The sequence below is a fragment of the Nipponia nippon genome, unplaced genomic scaffold (genome assembly GCF_047370975.1).
Source record: "Nipponia nippon isolate SJK-2023a ecotype South Korea unplaced genomic scaffold, ASM4737097v1 scaffold_3, whole genome shotgun sequence".
In the NCBI taxonomy this organism is placed as follows: Eukaryota; Metazoa; Chordata; class Aves; order Pelecaniformes; family Threskiornithidae; genus Nipponia; species Nipponia nippon.
Genome location: NW_028262347.1, coordinates 74976256 through 75004226, shown reverse-complemented (window position 1 = coordinate 75004226; position 27971 = coordinate 74976256). Strand labels below are relative to the sequence as shown.

The window sequence follows — 27971 nt, the reverse complement described above, 5'->3', positions numbered from 1 at the left end:
GAAGGATCTCAGCTCTGTTGCATGGTGATGACTTGATTTACAGTAATTGTGTGTAGGCTCTATTAGAAAGATCTGACTTCTCACAAGCTTTGCAGGAGCTTGAACCCATCTTCTTGATGTGTACCTCAGTTTTGAAGTGAATGCCACATGTGATCTCATGTAGCTGTCAAGGTGCCTGATTCATAAGGCTGCTGGTATTCCCACTCTCCCACTGCTCCCTGCATTATATTTACTTTGGATTACAGGGTTAGCATTTTCCATCCATTTTTTTCCTCCTGTCTGATAATATCCTGCCTGGAATCTTTCCCTCTGAGATTTGAAATGAGGGCTGCCTAGTTCGTCTGTCTGTAAGAAGTGTTGATGAGCAGATGACAGATTCAAACTTAATATCTACAGGGAAGTAGAAGCACAATGGTCTCAAGTCTCCATCAGCAGTTGGACTTCACAGTTGCTATTAAACCCTACAAAATTTTGAGTGATATTAGTACCACTGTGCCATTAGGCAGAGCTAAATAAACTATTCCTTGGCGTGACCACATTATTTCTAATGCTATGATGAAGTGATGCATATTCTTGGATCAAATTCATTCCACATGTAAGCAAGTCTAAGACTGAAACATTAGCAGGCATTGCCACAGTTTATTCCAGGATTGGTTGTTGCTCTGTTACTTATCTGTCTTTGATTTGGAAGCAAGTTCAGCTTGATCTTGGATGCTGTAGGAAGCTGAAATCTTCATGCACAAGGGAAAGCTGTGTCATCGTGAGAAATGGAGCACAACTTTGTTGCTCTGCCAGCATACCAGGAAATGAAGGTAAGGATACAGCCTTTGAAGTGAGGATTAATCATGCCTGTTACTATTGGTGTCTAGCAGAATCAGGTCACTGCTCTGTTTATTCACTGCTCTTTTAGTGTCAGATGAATAAGGAAATCACAGTGATTTTGCTTGTCTCTTCTTGCCTTGCAAATCAGGGAATCTCCTCATATGCTGTCCCTGGAAAGCCCCCATAAAAGCCAGGAGCCTGTCTCACTGGCACTGGCTGCACTGTGCCCTACTGTCATTTGTTTTTCAGTTGGAGTCCAGTTCTGCCATCTTTTGTGATATTGAACAGTACTGTAAATTGCACAGTCTGGGCTCACAGCTGCAGTAAGGACACTGCAAATGGGGGCTCTAAATTACAGCTGTGGAATAAAACCTGTTTCTGGAGAGATACCTCAGGACCTGGAAGCTGAATGGTGCCTAAAACAGCCCTGGCAGAATGACAGCACAGTTCGCAAAACTACTTAAAAGCCATGCTCTTCTTTGAAAGTAGTTCCTGCTGCGGCAGGTCTGCAGATGCTGCACAGTAGTAGAGAAAGCCTTATTTCAAGTTATGTAAATGTTTGTTCTTGCACTCTTTTCAGACACTAGACATCACAACAGCAAAAGATGAGGGAGACTTGTATTTTCTTACTCCTGGCCAAGAAAGCTGAAAAAACCCTATGGGTTTAACATAAACAATCCCAATCTATTTTAAGAAACAGTGTGTATAATCTCATTGCGAGATTAATTCTCATTATTATCTTCTCTGCATCAGGGAAAGTCTCTGTTTGCTTCCAAGGTTTCAAAACCATGGCTGGGACTAAACTGAACGTACCGTCCTGACCTCCAGCCATCTGTTGGCAGCAGATAGAAATAAGTAGGCAATGTTGTTCGTGTCCGTTAGTTCCAGCATACGTTGTTTAAATCTGGCTTCGTGCCTGCCAAGACCAAAGTTGTTATATTACAAGACATTACACACTCATACACAAAAGGATGAAGCATTAAAATCTTTTCTCCCTCCTCTCCCCCCAAACCAAAACTTTTGGCCCTTCTGCCTTTGCCAAACTTTGGGTTAAAAACTCTTCCCTAAGGACCCGTACCTGCCACCAGGGCTCTCCTTCACCAGGCAGAGTTACACATACAATGGGGAGGAATTTGTTCAACAGGCAATTACATTGGACTAGATTTTGGATCAGAGCCTGTCCCCTCAAAGACACTGCAATGCCAGGGTGCTAGGGACAGGTTTTACTTCCCAGAGCATATCCGCTTCTATAGCTGTGGACTGTGGCTACTGCTGCCCTCCATTTCTCTCACAGGTAGGTGCTGCCGTGGCCCATCTCTTCTTCTTCACAAGCCACTAGCAAGAGCAGAGGGCTCACCTGTCAGCTTAAAATTTGATTTCAGAGGTTACCTGGCCAGCTGCAGAAGTCTTCAACAGGAGTGACATCTCTAAGGCTTCAACTAATGTAGACTGTAGACTGATCAGTAGATCAATACCTTTCAGCTACTCAGCTCAGCTGTTTTCTCAGCCAGTCGCACATTGCCTAGGCAACTCAGGCAGCTACAAGGGAGAGCTATCAATCATTTCTGAATTACAAAAACAAGCAGTGTTACCTCCACTGTCACTTGTTTCTCTCTCCCTCATGTAATTCCTGTCATTTAAAAAACAGTGCAAGGATGTCAGCACCTAAGAGCAGAGGTACACTTTGGGGAGGGAGGGGGAAATCTCTGTTGGTGTAAGTGTATTAAATTCATGGCGCCTTGCAGTACTTTAGGTATGACCTGCAGTCAGATGGAAACCATTTTGTTGTTTCGTATTCTACTGTCTGTTAAATACCCTCACTTGAATAAACTAGCCAAACTTCATTCAGCAGCTTATTGTCCGTTTTATCATGGCAAGCTCTTCCATTTCAAAGTCTCAGCGCCCTGCTGTGAAGCACCTGTAACCCCTGTTCTGCCAGAAACCTCTTTTTTTTTTTTTTTTTTTTTGCCTTTTCCCACTGATACTTTATTTCCCTCTGCACAGCTTGTAAACATGGCAAACAACCTCCCCAAAACAACAACTGGTAAGAGTAATGACGTGGGAGGAGCAAAGATGCACTGAATATTCTGCTCATCTGCCTTTCTGGCAGCAAAACTCCTGTTTTCCTAATGGAAAATCTGACATGCTCGATCTATATCTTTTCATCCACGTCCAGCTCATCTTCTGGGCAGCTTTAGACTTTTATCCTGTCAGATGACAAACAGCAAAGGTCACTGAAATTGCTTTCTGATCCAACTGTGCTACTTTGTGGTAAGTTACATGAGGGGCTGCTCTGTTTTATCCTGGAACATACTGAACTCTAACTGCAGAGAATGACTAACAGGACTATTAGTAAATATGAGCTTGCTGACAAAAAATGCTGGAGACTTCAGGTTTGGTTGACAGTGGAGCACTGACAGGGAAATGAAATGGCTTTGATTAGCACCAGAGATCCTGGACAACTCAAGTGATGGTTACGATGCCTAGTCCTTCCCTAGGGTTGCCTTTTGCTCTCTGCCCTCCAAGCCCACATTGCCATTTTGTGAGGTAAAGGAGAGCTGAACAACTCCCAGGAAGTGCTAATCTCCTTCATCTTTCTCAGGACATAACGTGATGAAAGGCCACTCTGAACCTCTCAAGAAACACCCAGCATACATCAACATCGGGTCTTAATTACGACTTACTGTTTCAATATATCATTCTGATTGATAAAGCTTGTTACAACATTTCTTGTTGACCGCTGGCTCACATCTCTTCAACACAGCAACATTTTTGCTTTTCCTGCCACAGTCCTTACCGCAGCACTCTGAACTAATAGCCTGGGTCCTAAAGCTAGCTTGAAGTGATGAAGCAGTCGTAAGCTGATGACATACATGTGTAAATAGCAGTGCAGTGTAATCCACACCAGTTTGAAATTCTACAGTGTACAGAATGAGTGCAAGTTATGCTTACTGGGGGACAACATCAAGCTGGCGCTTTGACAGAGTCATGCCAGCTATAATGCAGTGAACATACAAGGAGAATTTGGCTTATATTTCATGTAGTAAGTAGAGAAAAAAAATATGTGCATGGAAAGCTGGAAAAATTCTCTGAATCTTCTGGAATTTATTTTTCAGTTTTGATTGACAAGGCTAGGTTTTACAATATTAAGAACAAGTTCTGTTCTGCCATAGTTTTCTTGTAAAGTCCCTCTAGTTGCATACTGACTTTCAGTTGGAGAGTACTATAATGATGTTTCCCTGTCTGAGGAGTGGGTTAAATACAGAAATGATTCGGGGTCACTTGGGTAGCACAGCTTGTAGGATATAGCAGAGGGGTGTGAAGGAGTGATGCCTGTGCCTGCCTGGCAAAGAAGAGGTCCCTGCTGTCCAAGTAAGGCATGGCTAAACTACGCACCTAAAAGTTTAAATACTGTGTCCTAAAAACGTCATCATATTTAATTCAGTGGAAAACCAATACAGAAAAATTAGTGTGTTACTGAAAATATGCACAAGCGTTTAGAGATGTGGCAAAGCAACAGAAAACAAAATTTCTTCCCTATTTTGAGATAGCTTAATTAAAGTCTACCAAATCCAATACTTTGCCCTCAGACATGGTCCAACAAGCTGCACAGGCCAGAGCAGAACCCAAGCCTCTCTCTAATAATTTGTTTTATGAACCTGAATGCTCTGATGGTGGTAAGGCCTTCAGCTGTCTCAGAGAAGTGACAGAGTAAAGGCAACTGTGTGCTGTCATCAAGTTCCTGGAGGTCCCTGGGAATACAAAAAACAACAGGAAGCCATTACAATCTAATCACCTCTGTCTGTAGAAGTTTTACTGTGTAACACACAAGAATAGACATTTTATGTATTGCACATATTCTTTTCAGGATCACAAAACATAGTATTTCTATAGTGTAGAAAGACACTGACATGGGAATATCACATTTCTCTTTTGCTATAGGAGCCTTTGAATCACCTCCCAGCCACCTCCACAGATCTAGCTTTTAGTCACAGCTAAGCTTCTCTTTGTCCCACAGCGATAATGACATTATCACATCTCTCCTGGATAAAAACCTGCTCTCTATTTTAGCCAGATCCTAATTACCTTTTATTCTCAAACATTCTAATTTATTAATATAGTTAATATAATTAACTTAAATTCAGAACAGTTGATTTTCAACTTTATAGCATGTTATTTGTGTCTCTTAGATCAGGTATAAAATAGAGTTTGTGTATCTGCAAGTTTATCTATTTTATTGCAGCTGTATCAGCTGGCCTAACAAAAAGGGTGCCTTTCTATATAAACTTTGCCTCATTTTGAGTATCTGTAAGTACCACAACATGTTAAACATAAAATATAACAGACTATTGCAGACCTTCTATTTGTAGTGTTAACATTATCACATATTGGTTGAAATAGAGACAGCACTGACAGAGAAATAATACGAATGAGAAATTTCCTCAGTTATTCAGCAATGGTATTTTCAAGACCTGCATGGAGCAATGATGTTTAAGTTTAAAAAGTTCCAGTCTCCTGAAACAGGAATGTTTTGCAAACCACAGAGATAAATACATCTTTCTATAACACTCTGCCATTGGCATAAGCCAGTTGTATAAACAGAAGAGAGGTCAGTTCATTGGAGATTTAAACTCTTTATTAAAATCCTACTATGTTTGCATACTGTATTAGATAGGCCAGGAGAAATAACTGCTCCATGATGCTGAATGTTACAGTATACAGAACTGAATTTGCTGCTTATGTTTTGATGTTAAATATGCTCTCTTTCAAATTTATGATGGAAAATACACAAAAGTTTTTGAGAGATGTAATGGAAAATACAACAAAGAGTCAAAGTACTGCAAGAAATACTGTAAATATTTGCATTTCTAAAAATTAGTGAAGCTTATATGCCTGGAAAGTACTGCATGCAAGTAGCACTACTATGCAATAAATACTGGCTGAAGCTATTCCTTCACCCTACATTTCCCAAGACTATTTTTTCTAGAAATAAATTGGATTTATTTATTTCTATTGTGGATTGAAAGAACACAAGTCAGCCCTGGATGCTTCACAAGTGATTTAAAAGAGTTTAATTTAAACAAATTAAAAAAAAAAAAAAAAAAGCACTTGCTGACACAGATTTTCCCAGAAAACTGTAAGGGAATAGAATGAATGAGGTAGTTATGGGCTTGCAGAAGATCAGCAATTGCAGAGCCAATGGGTGCATATGTGTGTGTATGCTGACCTACAGGGGTGATCAACTTGTCGCTAGCTTGCATAGTATGGATATCGGTACAGCATGTGGGAAAACCAGGTTTGGAGACAGATGGAGATTCTACTCTCACATATAAAATCACAGAGAGAAACTGTAGTATTTCCCTGGGGTCTAATACATCAGGTTTTGCCTGCTCTTGTATATTTTAAGTAAGAAGCTTAAACAGTGTGTACTGCTATGTGTAGCAGGACAGGGTGACACTCAGAAGACCATAATGCATTTAAGAATGAAAACTAAGTCTCCTGATTTCTTAGCCACATTGAGACCTGGTGTACTGCCACGTACAGCATTAGTTTGGACACCTGGTGGGGAAAGAACAAGATTTCTGAAAAATCTCTGAGAATTTAAGCAAATTATTTCAGAATTAAACCTTTTTTTTTTGTGAATTCTGATTATAGAGTTTTCTTATGAATAAAACTCCTTGGAAATTCTCAGAAAAGCTGATGAAAAGTAGGCTAAAATGAAGCCGAATCATTGATATGTTGCTCTGTGCCCCTCCTGATCCATTGATTTAGGGGGAATAACTGACACAATTCTTTCTCAGGCTACCTAAATAAGAGTATTGTCCATGAAGCCAACGGTACTGGAATGCTCAGTTGAAAATCACCGTATCTCTTAACTAGATGCTACCAAACAGCAGTTAATGCTTTACCATGTGCATACTGCAAAGACAGGGCCAGAAGTTACAGTTGCTGATGATGGTAGGTTATTTTGGCCTCTCTGCTGGTCAGCAGGCACCTTGATGGGTGTTTTTAAGTATCAGAAAGTGGCATAAGTCCAGCCAGAAATCTGGCTGATAAAAAAAAAGAAGCATGACTGATTGAATTTAAGAAAAAACTTTGAATGGCTTGCTTAAGATATTTTACTGAATTATATAATGGATTTAGCACTAGAAGCATGGCTCTAAGAAATCATGACACTCTTTCTGCTCAAAAAATGTACTCTTTACAGCCAGCAAACCATTCTGAATGTGAAACACTGCTGTACAGTAGAAATGACTTTCTGTGGAGTTTTTTTCCCAATATGAAGAAGAAGCCATGACTGACATTAATCCAGGAAGTTATTTTCCATTCTCTACTAACCCTCAAAAGGTCAAAGAGGAGCTTTGACCAAATGCGAGCTGGCTCAGTTCATTAACAAACTTCATGCTCATCTGATTCTATAGCCAACACTCTACAAAAGTGCTCTAACTAGTGTTAATTCCCCAAATACTCCATTTGTAGGCAGGTCAGCTGGAAACATCCTCCAATGTATGTCTCAAACTCATACCTCAGGATCAAAAGCAGGATGCTGTGGCCATTTTCTATACTATAGCTCTATACTAACCCCCTATACTAGCTCCTGTAACATCACATTCCATCACAATTCTTATGTACAAATTTTTTAAAAGAAATTTTCAGTACAGTTTTTTAATACATACTTGGAAGCAACTCTGAAGTATTTCTGGATGAAATAAAACGCTATCCCAAGAGGCACCAGGGCGACAAGGAACCATGGAGTGGCATAGGAGATCATTCCGATGGCTGACAGGCAGAGTAAGGTGGACCGGGTTAGAGACTCCAGGGTAGGAGGAATGTGCTAGAACAAAACAAAAAACAAACATAAGGCAAAAGTCACCGGTAGTACCATGATATGCCTTTTCCTATAGAGGACCATAGGGAAAGTGGAATGATACCACTGTGCACTCATTGATATTCTCCCTATGTCAGGAGCCTTTATGTTTCTGTGGGTCTACTACTCAAATGTGCAGAGGTTAAAAAATGAGTCAGTAGGGTTTTTCCTAAAGATCAGTGTTTCAAAGAAGCCATTTCCACTTTGTTTATATAACAGGCAAGAAAGAGAAAATTGTTCTTGATGTCCCAAATATTTAGAGAAACAGCATGCTCTTTCTCAGAGCCCCTTAATTTTCCTTCCATGTTTCCATCACCCTTACAATCAGGATTATTACTCACCCAAACATTTTAATTCACAGCCATAGTGAAAGCATCCCTTCCTCTCCCTGAATGCTCTAAATTCACGTGCTACAGCGAGGATGGAACATCTATTTGTTACGTGTACTCCCACATAGTTAAAGTTATTATATTCTACCATTTCCTGTTTTGAGTTCAAAATCTGATGTTTTGCTAATCCAGATCTTCCAACAGAAGCAACCAGTCTGCATATGAAGACATTAAGAGCCACCATTTCCCACCATGTTGATTCTAATGTTACCTGCCCTCATTACTACAAATGTGTGTGTACTTTCTATTTTGAATTTGTCTATTATCATTCCCAGAGCCTGTTTTTGCTATGCCTTTCTATACTGAATATTTTAATACATCATCTTATTCAGTAGCTAACTGAAAATTTACAAAGCCAAGATGTAATAAAACAGAATATATTGATACGTCTACCTGATCAATGATATTTGTATCAGCAGAGAAGCGATTAAGAATTAGCCCCAATGGAGTCATATCAAAAAACCTGTTGAACAAATTAAAAACAAAAAAAAGTTACATGAAAAGGAATTCCAGTTTTGGATAAAAAGCCCGGTCAGACAGAACACAGAGCTGTGTCCAGACATTTTCTAAAACCAAGCAGTAAATATGAATAACATAACACATCATAATGTCTGCGTCCTGACTATCCAAATGCTTCTCTTGGGATTCCCCCCGCCACCCCAAACTTTTAAGTCTCCTCTTCCAAAAATCTACTGTCTTGCCCCCTGCTCTTTCATCCACGCTCCCTCAAGATCTAAGATCCCTTCCAAAGATCACAGCCTGTCCCTGACTGCTACTCAACCTCCTGCATAGTACTGGGCACCAGGACTCAGTTGTTTCATAGAAGAACCGCGATAACTGTATTCATTATGCAGGCATCCTTTTTGCCATCCTGCTGCCTGTGAGAGACTGTGGTTATCGTGCACAGAACCTGTCCCTGGCCATCAGAAGAAACTTGGTGTCCACATTGCTTGACCCCATGCCCATTGCTCAGGGTTGGAGCTGGGTGCCCTGGAGCTAGAACTGCACTCAAAGCTTTCCTTGACACTCCAGCCTTGAAGGGGGTGCCAGCTATCCGACACATTTCAGCCAGATAAAAAAGAGGGCAGAATGTCACATGTTCTGACATGGAATTTTCCCCCCCTGCTCACTTTCACTAGTTATTTTCACTTTTTGAGGCCTTGAAGAAATCAGGGCAATTGCAAGAGATTTTCACAGGAGTATCCTCCTAGTTACAAAATCTGGACAGGTTTTGGCCATGTAGGTTTTCAGGAAGAACATTAGTTTTGCTGTACCTAATTGGTCCAAGGATGATCTTGTTGAGAAGATTATGGTGTAGGTTCTTGGCTGCTGTGAGGCCCATCCACTCCACAGTCAGAGATGTGATGAGGCAAAGGACAATCCCTGCTCCAGAGAGGATGCTGAAGACAGCTACATGATAAGTCTAATAAAATGACAAATACATCAATCCTAGAAATAAACGCACATTTCTCTTTTCTACTAGGAAGTTCCCAAGGCGCCTGGTACCAAACAGCTAATATGTCACATCACTTATATTACATAATTATATTAATATAATCTTTAGGAAATAAAAGAACTATGATGGAACTGCAGTTCATGAAGTTCACATAATTAGAAGATCTGGCAGTTCTAAGATCCCTCAACCTACTGTTGAGTACCCTTCAAGACCCTGAAGTGATAGTACTTAGAACTATGAAGACAGACTAACTGGACAAACACAAAAGTACTCAAATTGTTAGCCAAGAAACTCAGACAACAAAAGCAGAACCTCTGAAGAATTAAAGCATTTGAGAGATGTTGGAAAGTTGCACTTCATTAAGTTCAAGTACCACTAAAATTCCCAGAGCAAATCCTAAACTAATCTGCCAGGCCTATAACACATTTAAGCCTTCTGAAAGTTTACTGTGTGGATTCCAAGGAGATATTTGTATATGAGTCAAATTTATGGCTGTAAGCAGACTGTATCTAAGTAGCACATTTGAAGACTTTTTTTTTCTGGCAGGACATTACTGGACAGTCAGTACTTAGGAAAATGGGGTCATTGACTTAGGTGTTAAAAAAAACAGATTGAAAAGCTTAGTATGAGATTCCTTCCTTTGAAAAGTCAATCATTTTTCTAATCACAAACATGCTTCTGTTTCCTGTTTGAAAAGATAGATAAAATTTGAATTGTCTTATGTTTTATCATAAACAATTCATCCATCCTATATAATAATCATCCTTACTATATATATATATATCTGTCTTTCCAATCTAGCTGGCTTCTAGATGAGCAGCAAATAATTACTTTAGCACATTTTTTCTTTTTTTTTTTTTTTCTCTGTCAAGCTCCAAGATGTGGCCCACCTTATTTGTGCTCTTAACATCATCAATGTTCCTGAATTCGTTTGCATTGTCCATGGATGTCCACGTAGCAAGCCAATAGTCTATGGCCACTATAACTGAGTGTTTCAACAACTTTGAGAAAATCATCAGAAAGAGCAAGAAAAATCCTCCAGAGGTTAGATATCTCCAGCAGGTTCTCCATGGCATCTTTGTTCTGAGCCTCAAGACAGTCGACATATTATCATCTTCATCTTCTTCCTCTTCTTCCTCTGTGACTCAGACATTTGATCAAGTTAGTTTGGATTCAGTACTAAGAATTATACCTGGTTTTACTGGATTTGATTAACTTTTTTGTTTTGAATTTTAATTTTAATGGCAAAATTAAACTTGTCATTTAATATCAGCAAACACTTCAGACATATTTTCAAAAGACTTCCCCTGTGCTCTTTGAGCAGCTCCATAGACCGTCAGTCTTTGACTAGTTACAGTTTTGGTAATAAATATTTTTGTAAGTCAGGTCTTCAGTACTGACTATTGATAGTAGAGACTATGCCTTTCCCAACCTGTTCAGTTGCTTTTATTATACAGTCAGCAGAGCACTTTGTGTCTCACGGAAGATTCTAGAAAGCTCTCCAAAGCCTTCCATCCAGATGTTCTGTCATCTGTTGCATGAAAGAACTCCATTTTTACTTTATTCCTGAGTACTAAAGTTTTGTCTATATAAAAGGGCACAGCTGTGGGATTAACATTTCTTCTAGTCCTACCTTTGACTATACGATAATTGTTCACATTATACTGAAATACAGTTGGTGGAAGACTTCTGCTATGGGAAATATATATTTCATAGATGCATAAATATTACACTTAAAAATCATTTTTTTCCCAAGTAATAAAAATATACATGGCAGCCTTGCAGGCTGCACTTGGGGAAGAAAAATGTTGACCTGCTCTTCACAGCCTTGAACTGACAGCATTTCCACCCATTTCTGATTTTGAACATTAGAAATGAATTAGTAAGTGATTTCTTGAAAGTTGAAATTCTACACTTTTTGGGACACAGAGACTTTGTGTATGTTCCCTAGTTCACATAATAAGTGTGGATGACCTGGAATGCAATGTCAGGTTATATTTCTGCCCTGAAGTTACTGATATGTGGTTTATGATCCTAATGATGCTTTTTTGCAGGCACTCTGTGGACTATATGGACAGGTCTTTTTTTCCCTGTGTTTTCTATCTCACCTCACAAAGAAGATACAGGTTTTTGGCAAGGCTTTCTTGCACAGACCAAAAAGAGGAGCTTGGGAATTACCTCAATTTAAACTCCTCCAAGAATTTAACTGATAAAGTGGACTGATGACTGAACATAGTAAGAGGTGTTCTGCTCAGCTCTGCCAAAGAAATATGAAGCCAACATAATATTTCCGTCTCAGGGTCTTTGGGGTCCAGCTCTGCCTGTTGTGCAATGATTGGAAATCTCTTCAAAATGAAGCAATCCAGGACCTACAGACCTATGACTTAAGATGACAATCCATCATGAGCACTGCCAGATGAAACACAAGGCAGCAGTAAAGAGCCTGCTAACAGCCAGTGTGCATTTTGTGATTGCTCCAGTCAACATCACTATGATAATCCCTGCAATTAGTGCTCCTGTTGAGTTAAGGTGAAGCCTACAGTTCACCTCTTCTCTTCCCTGGCACAAATGTACTGCTTGCCAAGACTGACTACTGCGTTTAGGCATGGTCTAGCATCCCAGGGATGTTCTTGATGGGTCTTGTTGCCAGCTGCCAATATCGAACCGTGTGTCCCCTCCACCCCGCACCCCACTTTAAAAGTGACGTGAATCTGAATCTGCAGCCTCTAAAACCACCAAGACTTGGAGGGGAACAAGAAGCTAATCTTGAGAACAAAGCCTAAAACTTCTTCCATAAATACTCTCAGCTACAAAAATAGCACATGAACTCGATATCCAAAAAGGAATTGAAAATAGCTACAAGTTTGATCATGTGGTGATATATCAAGATCCCAGAACAGATATTTCACGAGGGACAGGGCTACAGATGATCTAACATTATTGTGCCAATGACTAGGCAGAGCTACCTCAATTTGCATTAATAACAATTCTTATCGTTGTTTTACTTCTATCTTACCCCTCACTACCTCCAGGCAATATGAGTTAGCAAAGAAATTAACTTGTTTTGGTACACCTTATTCTTGCACAATGTTTAGAGAAATCTATGGAGAATCCCTTAAACAAGCCATATTCTAAACAGGTAGAAGTATTGGACTTCCCACTGTTATTACCAAGTGTCATCAACATCTTCATACTTCATTGCTAAGAACTGCCAGCTGTTCAAGTGGAAAGACAATGATACATGGCAATGGAATAAACAAAGAGAAATGATAAAACATACCTTCATCTTCATCTTCCAGTTGTGATTTGGATTCTCTGGGGTACATGGCCCTTCTAAGAGTTTTTCTCTCAAGAGTAGTCTGGTCAGCTTCCATATCCTGTAATAAGAAAACTTATTTATTAATTTGAGAGCTTAGCTGTCTGCCATTGTGATGGGACCAACAGTAACCTCAAAGAGACTATTTGAATGATTTAGCTCACAGAATGCAAAAGCATAGTATTTTAGGATTTATCTTTCGGAAAATCCCACCTTGTCCACTTTCTTCTCTCCCTCTTTCTTCCATTCTTTCATTCCCTCTCTTCTGGAGTGATAAAAACTTCAAAAATAGTCTTTAGAGAATCCTAAACGCTCACAGCAATAACAGAATAAAAAGCTGAGAGATACTTTAGGAAGTGTCTTAGTCTGCCCCTTGCCTCAGCAAAGGATGAGTTGTGCACCACATTTCAAAAGGATGTTTGCCTAATGTATCCTTACAAACCACCTATGATGGGTAAACCACACATTTCCTAGACAATCTATTCCAGTCCTTAAAGTTCCTTACAGTTCATGCTTTTTTTCCCTAATGTCTAGTTTAAAACTTGCTTTCTGACATGGTTTGGTTTTTTTTAGAAATTAACTGAAAAATATTTCTTTTCAGAAAGGTCATCCTTGCCCAAATGCTCCTGTTTACCTTTTCCAATTCTTGATCTTGGCGATTCATCAAAGTTTTCCAGTGTTCATACAGCTCAATATCCTTGTTTTGGATATCCTTTAGTGTCCCTTCTCTAAGCACCATTCCATCCTTCATTGCTATGATCTAGGGGAGAAAGCATACAATAGGCCTACTCAGCAACATAGATACCATAATCACTGACCTGGATCCTACAAGGCATGTCTCAGTATTGGTGAGATTACCATTATGCAAAGTCTTGTGTTCATTTTATTCAATATTTTATTAATAACTTCTTAATTTGTTGACACAGCTCATAAACTCAAACTCCTATAAGCCATGCTTACATGTACTTGTAAAAATCATGGACAAGACATAATAAGTAATATTCATAGTTGCAATTAAGTCATAATTATCCGATGGCTTTCAATCGAAAAAAACCTACACAAATAATGTAAAAATACAATTGCTCCTTCTACTATAAAAGCTGTATTATATAAAGTGGCAGTTAGCCACATGACATGGAATTAAGAAGGAGGGACTCTGTTACAGAGAAAAGTAGTGATCTCATCAAGCATTATGGTGCTAACTTCAAGTGTATGTTCATCATCAAATCTGCATCATGGCATCTCTTCTCTTACCCAGTCAGCATGTGGTAGGTATTGTAACTTATGTGTCACCAGAACAAGAGTCCTCTTGTCTTCTTGCAGAAATTTCAAAATCCCTTCCTGCATTAAATGATCACTTAAGTGAATGTCCAGTGCAGAGAATGGGTCATCCTGCAATCAAATCAAATTTAAAAATATTAGAACAGGATACAAAAATTAGTTGTATTTCTTTCAAGAGTTTTTAAAAAATAGAAAGCATCTGCCATTACTAATGTTTCATCTCTCTCTAATGACTAAGACCTAGTCAGAGGGCTGCACTATGAAACAGTGAGCTAGAATACATTGCTCTTCAATTCATAGCAATGGACTCAGTTATTTCTTTTGTGTCTAGATGTGTGCAGTGCTGGTGCCACACTGACAGTGTGGAGTAATCCTCATCAGGAACACCAGAACTGAAATTTCCCATCCAAATTTGAAAATGCCAGGATCCAGAGCCAAGCTTGGACCTAATTTTGATGGGAAACTGGCACAGGAAATATAAAGTAGAGTTAGAAACTGTTCTAATTTCCTCCAAACTAAACTGCAGATGTGCTTGGTCTTCAATTTGGGTGAGCATGGCTAGCAACAAGACAACATTCAGATAAGGATATTAATATGCAAACATTTTTTCTCTAAGAACAGAAGTCCCTAGTTAATTTTGAAGAGGCTCAAACAGCCCCTTCAGGAGCAGTAGCCTCCTGAAATTTCTGATATGCCTTGAAATTAGTAACAGAGAAGGGAGTTTGTCCAAATCCACAGCACTCTGTAGGAGAGTGCTGAACTCTCAGTCTGTTCATTGCTCACAAGTAGTTGCATTATGGTGCTTTTCCTTGTCAGAAATCCTGCTGATTTCAGTGGGACTATGTTGATACTAGGTCACTACTGAGAGTGAGCAGAAGTTAAACAATCTGTTCTACTCTTCCAGTGTTAATCTCTGTAGGAAATCCCACCTTCATCAGTCTCCCAGTATGTTTTGATGCTGCCTCTGGTGGATGTTTATTTCCTATCTCTATAATTTGGATTTGGAGTTGAATACATGTCCCTACTGTTTTCTAAAACTAACATAAATTTTTCTAAAACTAAATATAAGGAATGACAGTTTTATTACTAACTTTCCATGCTCCATGTGAAAAAAAAAATTCTTACCAAGAAGACAATGTTGGTGTTCTGATAGAGTGCTCGAGCTACACAGATTCTCTGTCGTTGTCCGCCACTTAAATTAATCCCCTAATGAGTATAATGGACCAGAAATATGCATCTTTGAATAAACATTATGATAGGACTTTGGAAATGTGATTTTTTACAATTACACAGAGTTCCAACAAAAATAAAAAGCTTCGTTAAAATACTAATCCTGTTGATAAACAAGCATAATCCTCAAATACTATCAGAAGAAAAATGATTATTCAGCAACTAATCATGGGTAAGTGTAAATTATGAAGAGCTGCTCTAAGCACAGTACGCTGCTTAGATTGAAAAATGCATCCAATACTAGCATCAAATTCTGCAAGCAAAATATAGGAGACTTTGATCAAAAAATCCCATCTGAGAAACAGCTGAAGAAGGAAAAAAAATTTTTTGCAGTAACCCCATGTGAATTACTATTATGTAGCAGGCTGGCAGCCCAATATAGACTAGATCTGTCTGAGTAACATCAGAGAGTGCCTTCTTAATACATAGGCTAAGCAGACATAAAAGCATTCATATTATTTACCCTTTCTCCAATTTCTGTCTGATCACCAAATGGTAGTAAGTCAATGTCAGGCTGCAGAGAGCATGCATCTGTAACAGCTTTGTACCTGTAAAAACGATACGGTCATTGCAATTATTTAACCAGACACTTACTTTGCTAACACAAAATCCTCCAGCTCAAATTCACTGCTAAGTTATTATGGCTCTATGATGGCTGGATTATTGCAGAAATAAGTAGGGCAAAAAGATTATTCAGCAAGTAATCATGGAGCGTTGTAAACTAAGCATTGTAAAAAAATGACTTATTTATTACAGATCTTTATTGGCAAGCCTACTTTGTAAAGATTCAATTACGTAAATTATTGAGTATGTTCCTCCCTATCACGGAGCTGTTTTGCTGGACTCTGGAGTATTTGAAGCCATTTCCCGATGAGTTATTATTCTTCCCCCTATAGGTGCCTCTTCATTTACTTCATTGTGATATTACAGGACAAAAGATCCTTACAGTGTTTCTGATCTTGCCAGAATCAGGAAAACACTTGCAAAAACTTGAAATTTGTTGTGAGATTTCTAGGTCTGTGGGGTATCGGAGATGATCTGCTAATAAGCAGCTGGGATCAGACTATTTGAGTGGTATAAGCCTTGCTCTTTTGATATGAGTGAAGTTAGGCTGATGGATGCAGTAGCTGAAGAATCTGGTCCCTGAAATTTTAGATGTTTATCTGGATTTTGAGATATTTGGTCATGGTGAAGTTTTATTAAGTGGGGATGGAGTCATACATCTTAACAAAGCAGACACTGAGAGGAATGGGATGTATTTTTAATAACCTAAAACAAAAAGAGTGTTGCCTTTGAAAACATCAGCAATTTGTTTTCCTTAAGTCAAGTCACTTTTTCCACTGCATTTGTTAGCTGACCTTTCAGAAGGACACATGAAACAAGTGCTGGATAGGCACAACCGAAGCTGTGCAACTCAGCTTTCACACTCCCTTCTCCTGTATTTCTAAAGGAAGAATTCAGGTTATTTTGTTGAGGCACCCCATCTTCATAGGTGCAGTGTTTTTGTAAAGTGGCTGCTCCAGTAACTTGATCACAGCAGGATTAGCACATAAACTCGGTGGAAACATGCCTAGTATCCCTTTTTCCAGAGTCCTCTGGCAACCTCCGGCTCCATTAAACAAAACAAAAACATGACAGTAGTCTCCAAAGATGGGATTCATCTCACCTAACTTTAGCTGCTTGAAAAATACACATATGGTTTCCGCTGTATTCCATGGAGACCACTGTTGCTGTGTGATTTCTCACAAACTTCTTAGACATGCACTCTGGTTAGAGGGGGAGCCTTGAAAGACTAATTTAAAACAGAAACCTTCCTTTGAGATGACTGAAGTCAGGTTAGCTAAATCCACCCCAGGGTTAATGTGCATTGATATTTTTCAGAATCTACAAACTTCCTCCAGAAGGAGAAGCCAAAAACCTCTTTAAAAGAAGCTGCCAGGTGTTTTTGCAAGGCAAAATCAATTGTTTGATCAGAAAACAATTATTTACCTCTGTTTATTAAATGGGCTCCCAAAGATAATGTTCTCCTCCACGGTTGCATTCAGCAGCCACGGCTTCTGAGCTGCGTAAGCTACCGAGTATCTGTTCCTACTGTAGACAGATAAAGAGCATTAGTAAAAAACAAAGCACTCACATTATGAAATGTCTGAAAATCAGTTTTTTTAAAATTAATTTTATGACGGTGCATTCATAAAAATACAGGGAAACACATAGGCAAAGCAACTGTTACAAACGTGAAGGGAAGAATTTTAAATTAGATGCTTTTGTTAGAACAGCACCCACTCTCTCCCCTGATGGCTAAATCTACACTCTAGGTTGTATTCTATTCTACTATAAATCATTGGTACCTACCTCAATTTAGTAACTGCAATTTCAATCCAAAGGCAAATTATAAATAATCAAAATTATTAAATTCTCACAAGAATAGTTATTTGGTATTTTTTTTCTCTAATTTCAAAACAGGCAGTGAAAAGACACTGTTCAAATGGCATCAGGACACTTGACTTGCTGCTTTGTGAAGTTTTAGGTTATTTTATGTGGCCATGCACATGAAACACTTTTTTTCTCAGCGAATGTTTTTTCCTTTTGTTCTATTAGATCCTCAGTGGACTGACATGATATTGGAAAAGAGTTCAATACAGATTGGGAAGGAATCACTACAGTCTCCCAAGTACTTATTAGATGTACTTTAAATGTGCCTAAATACCTAATGAAATGTGTACAATAGGGGTATGAATGTTCGTTACTTCTGGCTGTTTTGCCTATGTATGGCAAAAAAGGTCATGTAATTTCAGACATTTTTCTGAGATGCCCAAGATCTGTGAGGAAGGAGGTGTGAACTGGTACTGGCTTGTGGACCTGAACACTTATCTTCCTTCTCAGTCTCTTTGATGTTATTGCTTCAAACCAAATGTTTGATATAGCTTTGTATGTAAGCATCTAGGATTTGCTATTGAGAGAGAGGGTGCTAGGGTATGGAAAAAGCTGGTTAGAAGCAGTCAGTAGTATCCAAAAAAATTTTAGGAGTTTTAGCAGTTCAGTATGCACTAGTATGAAATATGTCCTCAGGATTATCAGGTAGCAAATCATGGTGTGGCTCCCAACCACAGCTATGTGTGCCACTACTTCTCTATCGTTTATGACGTGTTTTTAGTTTAGCTTGTCCTTCTTTTAAACCTGCAGGCCCTTTCATGGAAGCCAGGGGTGGAGCTTGACTTCAGCTGGAGCACAGCTGGTTCCCTTCGCATGCTATGTACCCTGCTCCATCACACAGCCGTCGAGCTGGGTTACAAGCAACACAAAACCCAGTGCTGATCAGAAAACAAGCAAACACATGGGAGAGTATACGTAATGACGTCTTGCATCTAGAGGCCCTGTCGTGCAAGATAGGGAGCACACTAAACTCCCAGTTTAGTGGGAGCTGGGAGCTGGGAGCTGGGAGCTGGGAGCACTGAACATCGTTCAGGTAAGACTGAGGTAGTGGTACAATGGCTGGAGAAGATTGGGATCCACTGGATTTAACACAATCTGTCAGTTAATCCTATGGTAAATGATTAACGACATGGTAAGAAAATGCAGAGATGGCTAAAAAGTACAAAGATGAAGGTTTGAGGAAATTCTGAAGAAATGAATGAGTGTATCATGATACACTAAAAACAGAAATAATACCTTCTGGATGCTTCAAAAGAAGGTTCAGTTTCATTTACACTGTAAGTTATGGTAAATGACATTTAATAAGCAGGAAATATAGAGAATAACATTTTGTGCAAGTTTTCTATACAGGGAAACTGGAGTTAAGTACATGTTTTAAGAACTCAACATCACTTTGGGTTTTTTTGTTCTTAAAGGGAGAATAAACAAGGTCTAATTAAAAGTATATAACTTTTCTAAATGCAACAGTTTCATATCTATAGTGCGTAGTGGCTAAACAGGCAAGTTATGTTGTTAGAAAATGTATTCAAAATGAAAAGTGTATTGTAAAACCTATTAAAAATTAAATTCTTAATATTGCCTGGGCATATAAAAGGTTGACAAGCAGTAAGTTAGCTTCTCCACACAGTTCTGCCAATGACCTGCAAAAGTTGTTAACTAATGTCAAATTTCTCCTGGAGCAAAGATACGCTTCGCAAGGTACAAACGCACTTTTGCATCAGAACAGATTTTGAACCTGTTTATAGCAGTAAGGCTGCATCAAGCCATGCACTACAACACCTAGGCTTTTCTTGTCAACCTCCACTTCATAAGGATCGTATCCATGAAATACATTTTGAAGAACATGCAATGGCAGTAATGACATGAATGATTTTGTGGCTCCCTCTGTTTGTTAATTGACTTATTAACAGTGTTGAGGGCATGGAATGGCAGTCAAAGCAGCTCTGGACCAGCGATGGTGCTTGTGTCCAGGCATGGCGACACATCACTGCAAAGTGCAAAACCTAAAAGAGCAAGTTTATGCCAGGTAAATGGAAACAGACATTAGAAGGGATTAGAAAAATGATATTAATGTGCTATTTGCCTGACTTAAAAAATACCCAAACAAACAAATCCTCCCCTCCCAAGCCTACGAATCCTCCAGATGTAATATATTACTGCTGAGACAGAAATGTCTGCTTGCCTGCTGGGATACCAGTAACTGCAGCTGCACTCATGACCGGAGATTCCAAGTCTGGCAAAGGGCATAAAAATTCTAATAGCAGAGCCTTCATAATGCCAGACTCATGTATTAAGCATCTTCCCGAAATGCCAGAACTGAAAAATGTTGCTTTCTGTGCTTCACGTCAGCTCTCTAAGAACTTTGATAATTCGTGCCTCCAAAAGTGCACAATCAGTATGTTTCCTTTGTGCACCAATCGCCAGAGAAGATATTACATCAGAGGTGAATAAGCCCTGTTGGTTATCTCAGAAGGGTCAGAAAGCCATAAATTGAGGCTCAAAACAGACATTGCTTCACCAAAATTCATCCTTTATTCAGCAGGAGCTTCCAGTCTTCTCTACAATGGAAAAAAGTTACAAGAAAGCAAAAGATGGAGTCTAATGAGAGATTAAAAAGAGGTCAGAAATTAGGTCAAACCAAACAAAAAGTAAGAAAACCTATATTTCCTCTCTCAAAAAAAAGCCAAACTTCCATCAGCAGAGCATTGCAATGGTAGAAAAAGGGATAATGCTTTCGTGTATATGTTTGGGAGTGCCCTCTGAAGTACAATTTAGCAAAAACTGGGCACAAGCCTTGCAAGACCCCTTGCAATTCCATACCAGATTTAATATGCTTGCCATTAGAATCAAATAGATTATCTGAATGAGCAAGGACCAATTTTAAGATCTGTTTCTTAAACTCTTCTTCCTTGGTTAGATATTTCACTCCATGTTTAGCTTGACAAATACACTTTAATTCTCCCAAATTATGAGTGAGATTTCTGTGAGAACCCACGTTCATTAATAATCTCATGAGTAAAAACATATAAGACCTTTGCTGAGCTGAGGCCTTCACAAATAAGGGGATTAAATATTTGGTCTTGTACTTTATTACTCTACTGAATCTGAAAGAGTGATGCGATTGCAGGGCATGGGAGTAGGCTGAAACTGAAGCTCCTGAGGTTTCTAAAAAGAGTATTTTATTTGCATGCTCGGATTAGTAATCTTTGCTCTAATTTCTTTATTTATTTAAATGTGGCTATTTATACTGATTTTTATTCTGCACCATAAAATATACATATTCCCCAAAATGAGGAGTGGTAAGTTCAAGTCTGAAATCGTAGGAAAGACCAAACTGATTAGACTGATTATTTATTCTTATAAGATTTTGAATATATAAGCTGAAATAATACAGAAATGAATTTAAATCAAGGTTTTAAGGAAAAGTCAAAAAGACACCTTGTTGAAGTTTGGACAACTGTTATGCTAGCTCTGGACGTTTTAAAATAGACTAATGCATCTCTAACCAGGCCCAGATTCCCTCAGCTGACAAAATGAAAATGGAGGAGAAAAAAGGCATACAAGATCTCTAGGATACCACTGTAACGACAGAATGAACCATTTCCTCTGCGAATATATGTAAGAGATTTGATGCAAGGGAAGGACTGATCATTTACACAAATACTGTCCTGCAGTTTGGAGGAATTTATTCCTGTCCCTGCAACCAGCCACAGCAGCAGAGCAGGCTAGCAGGTATGCTGACTTTGGCTACTGACATTTATCTGGCTGACCATTTATCCATCTGTGGTTAATGCCCTTTGGTGTTTTCTGAGTTACTGTGGTTGCAACCTTTTGGTAAGTAGTTGTACTTGTAATCTTTCTGAGGGAAGCACTGACTTCTAATTTTTCTTCAAGCTTTCCATAGCTTGAGGACAGAACAGGCGATTTAGGAGGACTGATTTTATAATTCTTGTGTTTCCCATGCCTTTCACTTAGTACACAACAACCTCTTGGCACAGACACCAGTTCAATATACAGAAAAGGTATACCAAGTGAAGGGCTTCCACTTAGGCACTCCTCTTTGCTTGGCAGTCTGAGAAGATGATTCTGACTGTTTGGCTTGCTGTGGATGAGGGGAATACATGTGTCTGCATATTCCTCACATCTCTCCCTGTATAGACTTAATAATTAATAACTCAGATCTGAAATGGGCTCAGCTGAATCACTGCATCTGGCTAGCCTCATGCTTCAGTGTTTAATAAGTCTCTCTAGCTGCTTGCTCACTGGGAAAACAAGAAGCCAATTCCTTCTCTAAGGTTTGTAATGTAGCTGAGGCATGTCTCATGTAACTGGGAAAAACTGAGATCTGGCCCATAAGATTTGCCCTGGCCAAGATCTCTTACAGAAAGATACACTAACGTGCTTTCTTTCCATAAGATCCCAAACCAGTGACAACCCTGACAGTAGGACAGACAGCTCTCATTGAAGTCAACCAGAACAGCAACAAGATATTCAAGTCCCATGATGGGCTTTCACAATGATGCATTGCAGGATTACCCCAATATAACTGGGGCTGAAATTTGATCCATCATTACTATTACTGTGTTGTTATACCTGAATTTGTTGGGGAATTCACTTAGCCCGCATTTCATCCCTGGATCAGTAGCTGTGTTAGTCATGCATGTGGAATCACATGGAAAGGGATTTAAGAGGGTAAATAGGACCTTTATTATGGTTTTGTAAAGTATAGGATCCACTTAGTTAAATACCTGAAGTATCCTTCTGTATTCATCTGTCTGTCAGGCAGTCTGAAATTATCAGCAAAACATAACCATGTTTGCATCAGCTATATCACAGTATGCAATGAAAAAAAGTCACTCAGTAAGGCCTGAGATGCTTGCTAAAACCTGAGTTACCTATTTGGTTATGTATAGACTGCTAATAAACTGACAATATGACCTTAATTCCTCTTGAACGATGTGAAGCTTAAATACTATTTCATAATCTTTCTCCAGTACCTTTCTAAGATTTCTCTTTTTGTCTAATGTTCGTAAGATTCCATATCTTTCTCTAGGACAATTTGATTCTTTCTCAAATATATCTTTGAAAACAATTGTGAGAATAATTTCAAGGTAGACTCTGCTCACTCCTTGTATTTTCTTAAACTACTCAGAAAAAAAATGACTGATTGGGAAGTCAAAATCTCCATTATATGTCTCAAAGAAATTAACCGTGCTAAGTCACATATTCTTCTTCCTTCAAAGTTTAAACTCACATATAATTAAACTAAAGTTAATCTTGCCTTGGCTCCAACTGTACCTGCTACTCCAGTGAGATCATATGTTTAGAATAGCAGACAGTGAAATATGTCTGGGGAACAAAAAATGCCACACATACTAACACAGGAAAAGCAAAAATATCCAGCCTGCAACATTGCCGTAAGAAAAAGATGACAAAGGTTACTATTCAAGCGACAGAGTGACAAAGTATTGGTCTCTGTGACAAAATTCACCCTTTCTCCTCAAGAAGCTAATTAAGAAGAGTTTGGCTTGGTAGTTTTAAGGAAATAGAACTGATCTTTAAAGTCAAAGAACAAGTCTTGGGGTTACAGCACATCCCTTCCACACCTTCTGCCCTGCCTAGGCTGGAAGAGTGGTTGCTGCCCCACCTAGTCTCCATAGGAAGTTCTCATTCACTGGGTCTGAATCCATGTGGATCCCGAGGCCTGACCTCACTAGCAGTTCCCTCTTCAGCAATACCTTCTTCAGAGCCTTTAGTCTCTAGGTATTCGGTGTCTTCAGGCTGCTTTCTGAACGTATTACTGTGAAGAATAACACTGACTTCCATAAGCAAGGCTTGGGCAATTACCAGGGAAGGGGAAAAGCATTGCTCTCGTGTTATTATATCGACTTTTTTTTTCTGCTAGCATCAGCAGCGTTGAATGGGAAAGACAGCCTTTTCTGCATGCTGGTACCCCACACATACCACTCGACTGAAGAAGCTCCAGCCTGTCATGCTTTCACAGGTGTGTACAGTAGCAGCATAGCAATGCTGACTTCAGTTATAGTAAGTACCATAAATCCAGAGCCAACTCCCACCGTTGAAGACTATTGGGTAACAGGAATAGTATATGCTTTCTATTCAAGTCATTTGCTAGGGCTAATATATTAGATATTAATCACCAAACTATCCTCTTTCCCTTCCTGAGGCGGTCTGCTCTGAACCATGAACAGAACAGCAATGAAAATCTTTCATAAGTTTGCAGGTGATGTCTTCCAGAGATCTGGGTGATAATAATCATTTAACATGCAGTTCTGAGACATGAAGTTTACATTTCTCATAGCAAAACCCAACTACCACCTTCTTAAATGAATACAGCAATTAATAGCTATATGAGACATACTTGCTCCAGTGAACTTTTCCTTCCAGCGTCTGCATCTCTCCCAATATAGCAAGGAGAAGTGATGACTTCCCACAGCCAACTTGACCCACAATCATTGTCATCTGACCTATGATAATAAAAATAACAAACACATTTTCAAAAAAGAAAAAAACCTAATTCTACTCAAGTCTACAAGGCCTAACTAGATCCAGTTCTAGAGCACTTGAAATAGTTGGTTACATTTGTTAGCATCCACTACGTAAACAGGCAATATTGCATGTATTAATCTATGAAAAACTACATTAATGGACAGTACAAGTACACACTAATCTCCAAAGGAATGAGACTATTGCTTTGACAGATATTATCATCCATTGTATGGGAGTGTGTTACTTTATGGAAGTTATTTAGGGTAAAATGATATAAAGTGGGAAGTGATTATTCAGTCTGTGGTTCTGTGAAAATCGGTCAATCTAAAAAGTGACTACAACTGAAAGAAGATCCATTATTCTTTTCTGCTTTGCTGTACTCCTCCTTCCCCCACTGCCACTTTACTACCTTCAGTCCTACTCTGCAGTGGCAATGGTGCTTCTCAGATCTTCCCATTAACTAACTGAACTCACTAACTGTGCCAGCTGGTGCATTTGCCAGGTAAACTTCTCACCAGCTGGGGAGTTAGTGGTCTCATTCCTTCTAAAGGAGGTAAAATCTTAGACTGGCTCACCCAGCTTGTAAACCCGTGGCCTTAGGTTGTAAACTCCTTGGAGCAAAGACCTTCTGCTGGTGTTATATGTTGCACTGGGCCAGCACAAAGAGGTGTTGTTTATCCATGTATAGGACACCTAATGCTACTGCGAAACAAATGATATAGACTTTGGGATTGTGTATAGTACTTTGGAATTACTTAATAACTATGTGATATTGAAGATGTGTCAACCTAATGTAATAAGCTATTTTAAAACTGTGCACTTGATAAGATATAGAAATAAAATATAAGACTACTTAATAACATGAAATACCAACAGACAGTGCTAGGAATTTTACAGTGATACTGCTACTACTACTACTACTAATTTGCCACTTTTTGCACTTGCTGTGTAAGTCTTCCAAAACAAATCAATGTTTTGTAAACCTGTGAAACTCCTAGACAAAAGACACTGAGGATGCAAGAAATGACAGGAGCTCAGCTCGACAAAGAGAAATTCATTGAAAGAGAAATTCATTGAGGATTTCTTGACAGACAAACTGTGTGAGGCTCAAGGAATCTGCTGAGATGACAATAGTTGTGAACTGGGAGACTGTAATGTTGAAGAATGGTAAGAGAAGTATAATTTATTACCACTGTGTCCCTGTGCACCCACTGGTAGGTAGCCACTGCTGGAAATAAAATACTGAATTAGATGGACTCTTGGTTTAAACGAGTCTGGAGTTCTCTCTCTTTCTTTTTTTAATTTGTCTATTAAAAATAATAATGAATTTTTTTGCAGCCATCTTTTTCGTATTTATTCTTACCTTTGATGTTGTTCCTGCTATTATAAAAACTATATAAACTACATAGGTATATAAAAACAAGGCAATTTTTTGTTTATTTATAGTACTTTAGGTTAACGATGTAGCTATATGACCAATATAGTTCATGACCTTCTATACATGTTTAACCTTCATTTTTTCTCATAAAAATCTAAATGTGTGGGTCTGTGCTTTTCACAAAATCAAGAAATGGAATTAGTAGCAATCTGATATTACATATTTCATGTTTAAGGTGTGCATGTATCCTACCTGTTGGGATTCTGATGTTTATGTTGGACAATGTAGCTAAACCACTTCCCCATGAAAAGTATCCATTGGTCACCTACAAAACAATTACCGCATGTCAGATATATAAACACATGAGGGGAAAAAAAATAGAATGCCTAGTTCAGACTTAAAATATGTTACTAAAATAAATCTGTGATTAATAGACATGGTGAGGTATGCTCATACACAAAAAAACAAGTTAGGTTAGTAAAGATTGCCAAACTCAGAAAAGTTTGTGAATAAGAAAAGTTATGTACACAAATATATATACTGTATGAAATGTGATAAAGGGATGATCTTGAGTTGAATGCTATTTACCAAATACTTTCATTCTGTCAAGTATAAGACTAAAGACTAAGAATAATGATCACAAAACCTCACAGGTGACAATCTAAATAGCATAGCTTATCAAGGAATGAATCATTCTGCATATTGTGATATATGGCCACTTGTGAATGTGTTCCCAAAGTACAAATTGAATATTCAGAAGGTTTATGCTGGACATAAGAAAAATGTTCCCCAGTGGACCCTAGCCTTTTTGTGCATACTTCCTTTACACAGAGCACACATGTGGGGAAAAGTTGGCCAACATGACTTAAAATAATGTCATAATAAATGACACGTTATAATAAATGTCAAAACATGACTCAAAAGTTTTTATCTTGGTTCTAAGAGTGAAAGAGAAGTGCATGAAGGGAAAGTCTAAAAAATTTATATTAATTTCTGTACATCAGATTATCTGGGTTTTGTTCCTTTAGACTCATGATGCCTCTTTGTTTCCTGAGAAGACAGGGAATCACTATAAAGAGCTGGTGTGAAGCAAATTTTTCTCACTTTATTTTTGGCTAAAGTGAGAATTTATTTAAGGGCTTGTTCTTGCAATGGACAATTTGCCTTTGGAAGAACAGCAGCCATTGGGCACTATCTGATACTGTTGCAGGAGGACCTGCTCCTCGTAAAGAATGAGACTGTTTTCAAACCACCTTGATTGCGATATCATCTATCTCCACAGGACGTGTTTGCTTCCTTGTTGGCTGTTCATAGTTTTCAAGCTGATACCTCAAGGGTTGCCTCCTGTTGATGGCCTTGGTGTGCTACATAGTGAAATGAAGAAAGAAAAAAAGTTGGAATTCTCAAGAGAGGACAGCATTTGGTTCCCTATAAAATAGACAGTCCGTTCCCTTTCCTTCCACCATTGTAGGTCACAAGAAGAAACCACAAATATGTATGATAATACAGACACACTACTGTGATGCACATATTGTAATATTTTAAACACCCTTAACTGAAGCACAGGAAATATCTGATTTTTGGTTTCCCATGCATAACTATCCCAAATTTCAGCTCTGTCATCCTCCTTAAACCACTCAGTAAGTCTGCCCTACCTGAGGTAGCTCCAAACAAAGCTGTGTCAGTAAAAGTGTAATGACATGCAGAGTTACCAGTTTGGTTCTTGGAAGCAGAATAGCTGCAGGAGCGAGAAGCATATAAAATTAGCTTGTGCAGAGTACTTCACTAATGCATAATAGCGACTGTGGAGCTAGCTCATTCAGAGCTACCTGTGGTATTTGTAAGTGCCACTGTATTGAGCTGAATCAGCATAATCTTAGTGATTCCTTAGAGCTGGGCTGTCTACAGTGAATGATTTAACTTTTACAGATATTACCTTCATTTTTCCCTCTCCCCATCATCTAGACTGTCTGATTCTCTCTGTAGGGTTGGGCAAAAGGTGGACAAAAGAAGCAAAATAAATGCCGAAACAATTTCATTTTTGTTTCCTTTATTATAGCTGTTAAGCCAGAAAAACAAAAAAAATGTTGTTTCAGGTTGACAAACTAATTTAATTCAGCTCAAAATAAAACTTATTTTGTGCTAATCCTTTCTTTCTGTTGCTGTCTTCACGTTTCAGTCACATTTCAAATGATATACAATCAGTTTGAAACAGTTGAAAAACATCAAAATAAAAAAAATATCTTTTTCTAAATCATCTCCCTTGTGTTTTTTTGCCCTTAATTTTT

At 38.6% G+C, this 27971-nt stretch overlaps 1 protein-coding gene and 1 long non-coding RNA gene across 3 annotated transcripts in view; one reads left to right on the top strand and one right to left on the bottom strand.

The window, feature by feature from the left end:
* The window catches only part of ABCC9 (ATP binding cassette subfamily C member 9), a 97724-nt gene that overhangs the window by 15510 nt on the left and 54243 nt on the right, over nt 1-27971 (bottom strand). For both annotated transcript variants that reach the window (XM_087768131.1, XM_087768130.1), the window contains 17 exons: nt 26937-27047; nt 25936-26008; nt 24178-24283; nt 22544-22582; nt 19032-19070; nt 17352-17453; nt 15826-15910; nt 15258-15338; nt 14106-14243; nt 13486-13611; nt 12816-12912; nt 10426-10673; nt 9354-9502; nt 8473-8542; nt 7500-7657; nt 4482-4574; nt 1636-1738 (listed from right to left, as the gene is read on the bottom strand). In XM_087768131.1, coding sequence (XP_087624257.1) covers nt 1636-1738; nt 4482-4574; nt 7500-7657; nt 8473-8542; nt 9354-9502; nt 10426-10673; nt 12816-12912; nt 13486-13611; nt 14106-14243; nt 15258-15338; nt 15826-15910; nt 17352-17453; nt 19032-19070; nt 22544-22582; nt 24178-24283; nt 25936-26008; nt 26937-27047 — 1818 coding nt within the window. The remainder of the gene's footprint in view (nt 1-1635; nt 1739-4481; nt 4575-7499; nt 7658-8472; nt 8543-9353; nt 9503-10425; nt 10674-12815; nt 12913-13485; nt 13612-14105; nt 14244-15257; nt 15339-15825; nt 15911-17351; nt 17454-19031; nt 19071-22543; nt 22583-24177; nt 24284-25935; nt 26009-26936; nt 27048-27971) is intronic.
* Nucleotides 150-27748, top strand: LOC148054703 (uncharacterized). The gene is made up of 6 exons (XR_015707094.1): nt 150-812; nt 18546-18828; nt 21305-21527; nt 23701-23799; nt 25304-25472; nt 26966-27748. It is a non-coding gene; the product is annotated as an uncharacterized LOC148054703 (long non-coding RNA).